The sequence below is a fragment of the Tasmannia lanceolata genome, unplaced genomic scaffold (genome assembly GCF_043159265.1).
Source record: "Tasmannia lanceolata isolate RefF3 unplaced genomic scaffold, GAP_Taslan_0.1 ptg000015l, whole genome shotgun sequence".
In the NCBI taxonomy this organism is placed as follows: Eukaryota; Viridiplantae; Streptophyta; class Magnoliopsida; order Canellales; family Winteraceae; genus Tasmannia; species Tasmannia lanceolata.
Genome location: NW_027518692.1, coordinates 36,085,106 through 36,096,963, shown reverse-complemented (window position 1 = coordinate 36,096,963; position 11,858 = coordinate 36,085,106). Strand labels below are relative to the sequence as shown.

The window sequence follows — 11,858 nt, the reverse complement described above, 5'->3', positions numbered from 1 at the left end:
TTGGATCATATATCAAGGATGGTACTTCCACCGTACAAAGGCCTTATTGTTGTAAGCCCTTACACCGTATAATTTAACTGCTAAATGCATTTTCTTAATGGTTGTCAAACACTTATGCTTTACAAAGGTTTTATAAGCAAAATTCCTCCTCGAAAGTGTTACATGTGCTTCTCTTCCATGGAAGTTCCATTTTCCCATAATGTATCTTGATTTTTGGCTTGATTCTTCATTTGATGGTTGATTTAATCTGCTTTTATTTGAGAAAAAAGAATACTCTCGCCATATGAAATATGGCTAATAAGTAATGAGAAAAGTGTCTCTAGTCGGCCGACTAGAGAACCTTCTCTAGTCCGCCGACCCAAAACACAGTGGGCCCACAATGTTTGGATGATCCAAAGCATTCATTTGATAGGCCCTGACATAGATAGGGTGTGCCCAAAAAATCAGTTCCATAGGATCATCTTAACCCTTCGATTTGTGGAGCTAAAAATTGGACAAATTAGTGAAGTTTTATACCCATTTAACCTCCACAAATCGTAGGGTTGAGATGATCCTATGGAGCTGATTTTTTGGGCACACCCTATCCATGTCAGGGCCTATTAAATGAATGCTTCGGATCACACAAAAATTGTGGGTCCACACTGATTTTTTGGCGGACGGACTAGAAAACTTTTCTAGTCGGCCGACTAGAAACATCAACCCCATAAGCAATACAACCATGACAACTCAAAATTCAATATGAGTATTCCATTATTGCTTCTTTTTTTATTGACATGAGATTATGTACCGAGATAGTAGTATAAAACAAACGTTATTTCCTTTTTGATATGATGTATTGACATATGAAATGGATAAGAATGAGACCAAAGAATCTTCTTATTGTCAAAATCATTCTCTTTCATAAGTCCAGGAATGTACCATCCCAAAGAAGGGAATCCTTTTGGAGCAAAATACGTTTTTGCTTTGTATTGTTTGTTCCATTTTGATTGTGAAGTCAACCTGGGTAACATATAGATTGATTTGATCAGCTCAGATTATTATTTTTTTGCCTGTTTTGCACAGCAATTTTTTTTTAGTCAATTTTGTGGTAACTTCATAATAATTTTTTTTTTTTTATATAATGACTCCATATGATAGTATAAAATTACAGGAGACAATCTAACGTCGTAACCACAGACAATCAAAGAAGAAGAAAACAAACAATAGAATGCTAAGAACAATCGTGAGGCTAGGTAGCCAACTCACGTTTTGGAGGGAAACTCCACCAATGGGTAAATGTGAGAGCAAATTCTCTTCACGGAACACAGTTCCAATGACCAAATGCTCCTGCATCACAATCACTTGTTCAATGATCTAAACCTATGTTAACCAGTTCATCAATTAGGTTGGTTCAAGTTCTCGAGTAGCAACTTTCGTACAAAACTGGCTCATTTATATAACTTGTTCATCATTTCACTAGGTTCGAGGGTGTGAAAGAACCGAATTTTTAAGAAACAACCAATTACTCCAAAAGCTTAAGCTCTTAGAGTTGGTGTTATTTAATCATTTATACTTCCACAGAGTTTAGGTTCGGGGTTTACAACTTTTACATGAACTCAGTATGGCGAAACTTCTTTGGTTTACTTTGACATTGTCGCTTCGTATACTTATCAAAACCATTTAAATCCTCCTAAAATCCCTACAAAATTGTATGGAAGGTGAGAACTGAGATTTAGAGACTCAAAGGTGAAGAGTAAAGATTGAAAGTCGAATGTCAAAATTTGATGTTGAGTTGCCTGCCATTCATGTTAATTCATAACTCACTAGTTTTGGCAAATTATAATGAGTTATATTTGAATCAGTTCATGTCGGCAAGAACACCTGCATCATCTAGCCCATAAGCACGTCCTGGCCTAGCGTCCCCCTTTTGGTGTCACGCTAACAAACCACTTTGTAATATGGTATTTCTTTGAGCAACCCATGTAAACCCATATTCAAGCCCGAGGAAAGTGTCCCTGCGCAGGGAGCTTCCTTGTGCTTAAGTGGCTTAAAAAGCCTCCCATTGGTTTGTACAGCAGGTCCACCTTTGCGGGTCGACAAAAAGTGACCAATGGGAGGCTTTATAAGCCACTTAAGCGCAGGAAGCTCCCTGCGCAGCTGCTCAGGAACACTTTTCTCTTAAAAATAACTATATTTCCTCTTAATTCTAGCCCAAACCTAGGTTACTTGATTTGTTCGGTGCAATACCAAATTGCAAACCAATATGCGGATGATTCATGATAATACGCCAGAATAAACAAATTTCAAACCAACATGAAAGATTAGTGGTTAAAAGGGAATATCGGGAAATGGGTGCCGCATGTTGAAAGGGTTGTTGTTTGTTTTGGGAAAAGAAGAAGATAAGATCACAAGATTTTTCTGTACCACGTATAAATAAACTTTGAATGATGCACACCATGCTATGGCAAGTAAAATAATAATCTACAACTCCTCACAAATAGCACAGTTAAAAACAAAACTCTAGAGGTGCAACCATGTTGTTCTTCTGAATTTGATCTGTCACCACATCCACTCAAGTAGCGTTAAGGGAAGAAAGGGTCTTCATGATTTGCATTTTTCTAATCAAGTGTGAACTCTTCAAGCCATATCAGGACCTCATTCCTCTTTAATGTCAAAGCAATCATGAATCCAAAAGACAAAGGAAGAGAACAGTTTCAATATTCTGCAAGCTAGAAATCCAAGCTAAAATAAATAAAGAAAATGCAGTTGAATCTCAGCTTTTGCAAGTATCAAGGTTCAAAATAGCATCACAAATGCATTCACATGCACACAGATAGATTATGTTGACCTATAAAGATACTATTAGTTCAATAAAATAAAGGAAAATGTTTATTTGTGATGGCATTGGTTGTACTGAATAATATTCAAAATCTTTTAAGAAAGTATCATTTATGGAGAATCATCCACTCGGGGAGAGATAATTCCAGTTCCAAATCAACTCTCTAACCAATATTTTCCTCATCATTCTTCTACTGATGATCAGATTCTTTCTCTTGATGACCTTGAGTCAATTATTTAAGATGATTTTTTATTTTTTCACTTTTTTATAGGAAAACTGGGCTTGAACCCACAACTCATGGTTGTGACACAGAAAACGTTCCGAGTCGTTATTCAACCCCAATTACCGTAGTGGATTTTAGTGGAAAAGAATACACATTGATGTAATGACATTTTTACTAGTAAAATGATAGGGATCCCACCAAAGCCCAACATACCTACCCAAAAATAAATAAATAAGAGAACAAACCATATTTAAAACCATGAAGATTTGAAAAAAAAAGGGAATTGGTAAACATGATAAGCAAAGGCAAGATGGGTTTTCCATACTCGGGGGTCGCAAAATCATAGAATGGGGTGCTTGAGCTCTTGGAAATGGTGATTGGCTAGTTTCCAAGCAAAAGTAATGGTGATAAAATGAATTCGGTATACTTAATATAGTTGAAGAAAATATTGCTTTCCCATGAAATTTCCAATAGTACCAAGTAGTAAGACAGTAGAACTATCAGATAAATACATGCATTATTGATAACGTACCATTAAAAAGGCCCATGTCCGGCCTGGATCATTGTAGCGAGCGAGCAAACAACCCTCCTTAGGCTTGAGACCATCTCTAAGAAGTGCAGACCGCAGGGATTTCTCTTTCTCAAGAACAATGTCCTCAGTGGGTCTTCCACTGAATCTCACTGCAGCAACAGTTCCTCCTTCCACCTTTCTCACCGTAACTGTCTCTTTATTTGGAGCTGGCAAGCTGATGAAGATATAGTGAATTCACAAATTAGTACTGAGCATGATAGATACAGAATTCACAAAATTAAATTATATATTTTTGTTTAGCATTCAGTTTTTCACTATAAAATATTACACTATTTCTAAATTAAATACAAAATATTTGTTAATCCTTCTAGTTTTACTGTCACATTCACAATTACTTCATTTAAATAAATTGGTCAAAGTTGATCGAATATCAGGGTGATCTTACTTGTCTAAGTCTTTCTCCGATGGTAGAACTATCTGGATTGAAATGGTGGATAATTCAGCATCAGGGGCCTGAGTGAAGACAGGGGTAGTCATTGGGATTTTTTCCATCGTGGAGTTCTTCCCAAATATATACCTAGAGAAATATCATTATCTCTCAAAACCATTTCTGCTTCATACAAACTGTCTAGCAAACAAGCAAAACAAAATAATACTCAACTAAAGTGTATAGGAAGTAACTTACCCAGTAACATCATTGAAACCAGCCGACCCTGAGAGCTTGTCTCCTTTCGTCTCTACCACCAAGAAAGAAGCATACTTCCGTACCTTTAATTGAATACAGTAACTAATCAAGATCATATAGTCTCCTCCAAGTTAGAAGGAAGTCAGTATTATTTAGGGACCCAACAAATCAATAAAATTGATGTTAGGCACCCTTGTAGAAGAAGAAATACCAACAACTAGCAGAAACTAAAGTTTGGATACATAGACTTGCAAAATAAGTAGCCTATGAGTTCTTTATATAGCTAAGAAATTTGGGCTATTAAAACATTTTCACATAATGCAAAAATAAATACCCATAAAATAACAAATATAATGTGTATAAACAGAGACTCATTACATGAAAACCTAGAAAAACATTCAATTTTGCACTTTCATACCAGTAGAAACAAAAAAAGGTAATCCTGTAACCTTTAAAAACACAATAACACATAACCTATTATTACTAAAATGATTCATTTTGATTGCAATCATGAAAACAATACAATGAATTCATTCATGATTTAAGAGAATGGGCAATGGCAGGAAATTAGGAAAATGTTTACGGGGGAGGACAAACTTACCTCATAATCTGAAGTTCTTTTCAATATTTGGTACTTTGGTGATTCCAAGTCCGGAGTTTTGTAAATGCGCAACTGTGAGGAATTACAAGTTATGCATCAGAACAATTAAATCTTGTAAAATCCAACCAAATGTATGAATTAAAATAGATTGTTAACACAATATTTGTTACCTGCTTTAGAACATCCAAAAAACCCTCAAGTGAAAAATATTCATTTTCCTTTATGGAGTCCCAGAAATCCTATGAAGAGACAGTGGAAGGGTAGGCATGTTTATACATAAAGGCAGTTTGTTCCGAATTGCAAGAAAAAAGCTATTTTAATTCAAAATAATAAGTAGTCCAAAACCATATACATTATTTAAGGTTCAACAAATAAATCACGTATTTTTAGCAATAAAAAAAAAACATTTGTTTGTAGCAAGAAAATGCATCTTACCACATGGCTGCAGAACTTTTGAGTCTCTGGGTTGATTCCCATGATTGAAGTTCCTGTGAAGACCAACTCTGGTTTCCAAGGTAGAAGAAGAAACTTCATTACCATAGTCCACCTTGTTGTTATCTCATAAGGTCCTGTCTATAACAAATCAATCAACTAAAGCCAAAAAACTTGCCCTATCAAAAAGTTGGAAGATCATATATGGGAATGAACAAATCTGAACCAAACCAAGAGAAAATCAGAACGCAATGCTAGAAATAGACTACATTCCTCATTAAGCTACTCCTAGTATGAACAAGTCCAATAGTGGGGTTTAACATGGAAGTGAAGGCATCACTCATGAAAAAGAAAGTGACTTAAGGACACTTAAATATGGTGGTTTTATTAGGTGTAAACTAAAATATCTCCCTCATCAACTATTTCCTTGTGCTTTTTAATGGGAAATACAACTAATAATCCATGGAATATTGCCCCTATATAATTGGAATTGAAAGCATTTTGGGCATTCACAAGAAAATCCATATCCTAAGATTAGAAAATGGCAGCAAATTGAACCAAATTTACAATACTAATCTCCATTTTATGATGAAAAATCCATTGATAACCTTTCCTATGGTGGTGGATTGATACATAACTTGGAATTCTCTTGCCTATGTAAATTTCTCCAAACCAATATCTAATAAATAATTCAGTTAGAATAGAAACTTCTGTACTAATCAAATCAAAATTTTCACATGGGTTTGTGAGAAAATAGTAAAGATCACCTGTTTCACGTTGTGCAACTGAAAATCAGGCCGGAAAATTTGTTTCAAGAGCCCTATATTAAAAAGATACCCATCAATGGTGTCGTATTTTGTGATTGGATCCCGGAATGTGACACGATCGTCATACATTGTACGGTCAATCCCTTGTTCGTCAAAGAGATGGGGGAGATCCATATACAAGAAATCCACGAACCCATTTAAATCAACGGTCGATTTTTGTGGGCTCTGTTCCACTAAGCTTAGTCGAATAGCCCACATTAAATTCCGACCGTTTTTAACGGTCATGTTTCCATTTCTGGAAATTTTGAACGGAGGTAAAGAAAGTATGGAGGGCTTTGGGGTGACATGTCGTCGGAAACTGACACTCAAGTCGGGAATTGACCGGAAAAGCTGGCCGGAAAATGTTGCCATTTGTTAGGATTTATGGGTATTTGCCTATTTGGTGATGCTTGGTTTCCTTTCTTTCTTGAATAATATTTCTTTGATATCTTATCTTAGAACAGAGGCTTTGCTTTGTTTGGTGCAGAGTGTACCACGTTTGTGTCCAAAACACTTCATTTCTACCATTGGCAAACAAAATTCGCCCCATTTTTTTTTTTACTTCGGACAGCCCCTTCTAGTCTATTTAGTAGTTACTAGTAGACTTGTAGTACTACTCTTTTACACTCGAGAGGGCTGTCCCAAGTTAAAAAAGGGACTAATGTATCCTTTCCCATTTTAAAGGGTTTGAGATCCTCCCATTTTAAAGGCCTAACGGTGGACTATTTTAGGTCCGGTTTGGATAGTAAGAAAAATTTGTCTGACGGAAAATTTTACTTGGGAAAATTTTTTCTTTCTATGCCAAATCAAACCTTCCTAAAAAAATTCACAATAAGCCTGTAATTTTATCTTCCAACGCACAGAACCAAAACCAAGATAACAGAAACAAAACCCATACTCAATAGCAAGAAAAAAATGAAATAAGGAAAACCCTAGATGAATCAAGAGAAAGAGGGAAAAAAAAACCCAGGAAAGCAATCAAACCTAGCTTAGTAAAATCTCCAGAAGAAAGGGCATCGGTGTAATATTTGTCGTTGTAGCGAACGGGGAAAAGGGCAGTGTTGAGTTTCTTCAGTTGCATCAGATTCTTGTCTCGAACACCCTCCAATGTTATCACTACTTCCCTTCCAAACCCCATTTTCCTTCTACCTCTTTACAATCTACATTGAGAGAGTAGAAATCCAGGGTTTTACTTAAAACCAGTCTATCAAATTAACCCTTCCGGAAAAATTAAACTACAGAATTGCCATCACACATAATTTACATCTGTTAGTATCTTATGGACGGTTTGGATCATCCTTAGATTTTATACGGAGTAAGCTCTGATAGTCCCTTATTTTATTTTTCTTCAAAAAAGTACTGTACGGACAATACTATGATGATCCAAACCATCCATATGATGGGCCATAACTTAAATAGGTTGTGCCTAAAAAATCATTTCCATAGGATGAGCCTAGCCCTCTGAGCTATAGAGGTTTCCAAAATATGCAGTTCATCTATAGATCGGAGGGTTGGGATCATCCTGTGGAAATGATTTTTTTGGGCACAACCTATTTACGTTATGACCCATCATCATATGGACGGTTTGGAACATCCTATAGTGTGGTCCGTAGAGTCCTTTTTTGAAAAATAAGGGACTATAAGGGCTTACACAGTATAAAATCTCCATTAGCAATACACCAAAAGCTCCCACCCCAGTCCCACATCTAGGCGGGCCCCAATGTGGACCGTAACACCGCCTTTGATTGATATGGGACTGGGTGGGAGTTTTTTTTGTAAAAAATGACATCTTTAAGAATGTAAAAAGCTATTTATGGATTATTCTCGTCCTGGAATCAAGAATTGGATTGTATTTTTTTGAGTGCTCTTGACAATAGAATCGCATTCGGCAAATTCACGATCTTTTAATTAGAAAAGAGATTTTATATGGTGTAGGGGCTTACAACAAAACAGTAGGGGCACCGCCCTTGATATTTGATCCAACAGCAGCTCATTTTTTGAGGAGCTGTTGTTGGATCAGATATCAAGGATGGTACTTCCACCGTACAAAGGCCTTATTGTTGTAAGCCCTTACACCGTATACTTTAACTGCTAAATCCACTTTCTTAATGGTTGTCAAACACTTATGCTTTAGAAAGGTTTTATAAGCAAAATTCCTCCTCGAAAGTGTTACATGTGCTTCTCTTCCATGGAAGTTCCATTTTCCCATAATGTATCTTAATTTTTGGCTTGATTCTTCATTTGATGGTTGATTTAATCTGCTTTTATTTGAGAAAAAAGACTACTCTCGTCATATGAAATATGGCTAATAAGTAATACAACCATGACAACTCAAAATTCAATATGAGTATGCCATTATTGCTTCTTTTTTTATTGACATGAGATTATGTACCGAGATAGTAAGTATAAAACAAATGTTATTTCCTTTTTGATATGATGTATTGACATATGAAATTGATAAGAATGAAAGAGTGTAAAAGAGTAGTACTACAAGTCTACTACTAACTTCGGACAGCCCCTTCCAGGCTATTTAGTAGTTAGTAGTTAGTAGTAGACTTGTAGTACTACTCTTTTACACTCGAGAGGGCTGTCCCAAGTAAAAAAAAAGGAGTCATGTATCCTTTCCCATTTTAAAGGGTTTGAGATCCTCCAATTTTAAAGGCCTAACGGTGGACTATTTTAGGTCCGGTTTGGATTGTAAGAAAAATTTGTCTGACGGAAAATTTTGCTTGGGAAATTTTTTTCTTTCCATAATTTATAAAGAAATGATATGATTATGATTAAGTTAGAGGGATATTAACATAAGTTGTAGGCCGTGTAAGAAAAAATTGAATAGGGTTGGTTCGAGTTACCATTTTAGAATGTAAAATAAGTAGGAACATTTGAAATATTTTTCCTTTCCAAACTTCTCATGAAAATTCCGGCAAGCAACCAGAATGGTCCTTAGGGTATGTTACATTGGGGAAAATTGTTGGTAAAAGAGTCATTTACTCCCTTCGAAAAAATATGTTAGTTGTTCCGGTGGCCATAAGTTGCACGACTTACCCCTTGTGAGGGGTACATGACTTACCCCATTAGCCTGTCAGTTATCCCAAATTAGGATAAGTCACATCTCTCTCTCTCTCTCTCTCTCTCTCTCTCTCTCTCTGTGTAGCCAATTATGCTGGGGCCTACTGATGTATGTACATATTTTTCAAATATGAGAACATAAGAAGCATGAAAGGATGCTTAAGTATTTAGTCCATATGTTTGCGTGAATAGGTTGCGAGTTGAAGATGTCTCTCCCCATCTCACAATTGGCCCCACAAGTATTCCATGGATTTTTTTTTCATGGTTGCCAACACATGGCCTAAAGGTTGATACATATATGAATCGAGTAAGCGTTTTTTTTTTATCGTGCTCATAATCTCCATCTAAGTTATTTTCTTAATATAAAAAAAAATTCATAGGAGCCCATGCATTTTACAAGTGCCACTACCAAATAAATAAATTTAATGTATGATTTCATGTGGACCCCTTGGTTGTCAGACTCGGTGGCAAAACCCACAAACATGTTGACATAATGGCATTAGGGAGATCCAGGTCCCATGTGAGTATGTGACCACATGGATAGGTTCTTAAAAGCCACTTTAGTTGTGAGCTGAGACGACCAATTCCATGTTAGAGGAAATTAGGTCAAGCAAGAGGTTGGTTGAAGCATTACACCCAAGGTATCTAGTTTCGAATACCAAGTTTGTTGCCTCCAGCCCCTATATATAGAGATACACTAGGGTTTTAATAGGTTAATGAGCTCTAGCCCAAATAAGCCCACTACACCAGTCCATTATCTTATTGTGCTTATATTAAAACATAATAGGGTTATATTATATACCCAACAATCTCCTCCTATGTTCTACATATACTCCAATAACATTTCAACATTATCAGAACGAAAAAAGAGTCATCCTATGTGGGTGCTTACATTATTCACCTTTTCATTATTTTAGTATTTTATTTCAAGAGAAAATTCGGAAAAATTATGGAATGAGAGCATTAATTACGAAAAATTAAGAATCACAGGTGCCCATTAAAGCAACTATTAAACGCTTGTGATTCTTAAAAAACGGGAGGGAAAGTGACCCCAATACCCTTATGACATTACAAGAATGAAGATAACGTCCTCTTTTGTTGGTGCTTACGTGATTCTCCTTTTTGATATTTTAGTATTTTCATTGTAGAGAAAACGCTGAAAATTACGGAATGAGGGCATTATTTACGAGAAATTACGAATCACGGGTGCCTCTAAAATTAATTATTAAACACTTGTGATTCTTAAAAAACGGGAGGGAAAGATACCCCAATACCCTTATGACATTACAAGAATGAAGATATTGTCCTCCAATGTTGGTGCTAACATTATTCTCCTTTTCATTATTTTAGTATTTTCTTTGTAGAGAAAATTCGAAAAAGTACGGAATGAAGGCCTTATTTACGGGAAATTACGGATCACATGTGCACCTAAAAGTAACTATTAAACACGGGTGATTCTTAAAAAGGGGTGAGAAAGAGACCCCTACAACCTTACGACATTATTAGAACGAAGAAAATGTCCTTCTATGTGGGTGCTTACATTATTCACCTTTTCACTATTTTAGTATTTTATTTCTAGTGAAAATCCTGAAAAATTACGGAATGAGGGCATTAATTACGAAAAATTACGAGTCACAGGTGCCCATTATAGCAATTATTAAACACGTGTGATTCTTCAAAAATGGGAGGGATAAAGACCTCAATACCCTTATGAGATTACAAGAATGAAGATAGTATCCTCCTACGTAGGTGCTTACGTGATTCTCCTTTTCATTGTTTTGGTATTTTCTTTGTAGAAAAAACTCTGAAAAATTACGGAATGAGGGAATTATTTAAGGAAAATTACGGATCACAGGTACCCCTAAAAGTAATTATTAAACACGGGTGATTCTTAAAAAGGGTGGGAAAAATACCCCTACAACCTTAGGACATTATCAGAACGAACATAGACTCTTCCTATGTTAGTGCTTACATGATTCTCCACCTTATTATTTTAGTATTTTCAAAAAAGTACGGAATGAAGGCAATAGTTACAGGAAATTACGGATCACAGGTGACCCAAAAAAGTAATCATTAAACAAGGGTGATTATTAAAAAAACGGGCGGGAAAAGGACCCTAATAACCATTCAACATTATCATAACGAAGAAAGAGTCATCCTATGTTGGTGCTTAGATTATTCACCTTTTCATTATTTTAGTATTTTATTTCTAGAGATATCCTGAAAAATTACAGAATGAGTTCATTAATTACGAAAAATTACGAATCACAGGTGCCTATTAAAGTATTTATTAAACACTGTTGATTCTTCAAAAACGGGAGGGAAAGAGACCCCAATACCCTAATGACATTACAAGAATGAAGATAGTGTCCTCCAATGTTGGTGCTTACGTGATTCTCCTTTTCATCATTTTAGTATTTTCTTTGAAGAGAAAATCTGAAAAAAGTACGGAATGAGGGCATCATTTACTGGAAATTACGGATCACAAATGCAGCTAAAAGTAATTATTAAACACGTGTGATTCTTAAAAAGGGGTGGGAAAGAGACCCCTTTTTATCAGAACGAAGATAGAGTCCCCGTATGTTGGTGCTTACATGATCCTCCTTTTCATTAATTTAGAAATTTCTTTATAGTGAAAATCCTAAAAAAAAAGTACGGAAATAGGGCAATAATTACAAAAAATTACGGATCA

At 35.7% G+C, this 11,858-nt stretch overlaps 1 protein-coding gene across 4 annotated transcripts; it reads right to left on the bottom strand.

Moving 5' to 3' along the window:
- Positions 1-2,381: 2,381 nt before the first annotated feature.
- On the bottom strand, positions 2,382-7,267 carry HBP5 (SOUL heme-binding family protein). Of its 4 annotated transcripts, none has more exons than XM_077355552.1 (8): positions 7,082-7,267; positions 5,295-5,428; positions 5,030-5,098; positions 4,860-4,931; positions 4,259-4,341; positions 4,019-4,150; positions 3,574-3,787; positions 2,382-2,642 (listed from the first exon to the last, which is right to left on the bottom strand). In XM_077355552.1, exons 1-8 carry the CDS (start codon positions 7,233-7,235, stop codon positions 2,598-2,600), a joined length of 903 nt encoding a protein of 300 aa, XP_077211667.1. In that variant the 5' UTR covers positions 7,236-7,267; the 3' UTR covers positions 2,382-2,597. The 4 variants fall into 4 exon arrangements, with proteins under 4 accessions (XP_077211667.1, XP_077211668.1, XP_077211666.1 ...); XM_077355553.1 differs by having other exon boundaries at positions 5,295-5,432; positions 7,082-7,223; XM_077355551.1 differs by lacking the exon at positions 7,082-7,267 and adding an exon at positions 6,059-6,588 and having other exon boundaries at positions 5,295-5,432.
- Between the last annotated feature and the right edge of the window lie 4,591 nt (positions 7,268-11,858).

Coding starts and splice junctions, on each gene's coding strand:
- HBP5 (XM_077355551.1), bottom strand. CDS start 6,469: ATGGCAACATTTTCCGGCCAGCTTTTCCGGTCAATTCCCGACTTGAGT. Junction 5,433..6,058: donor AGTTGCACAACGTGAAACAG/GTGATCTTTACT, acceptor GATTTGTTATAG/ACAGGACCTTATGAGATAAC. Junction 4,151..4,258: donor GGTTTCAATGATGTTACTGG/GTAAGTTACTTC, acceptor ATATTTCTCTAG/GTATATATTTGGGAAGAACT.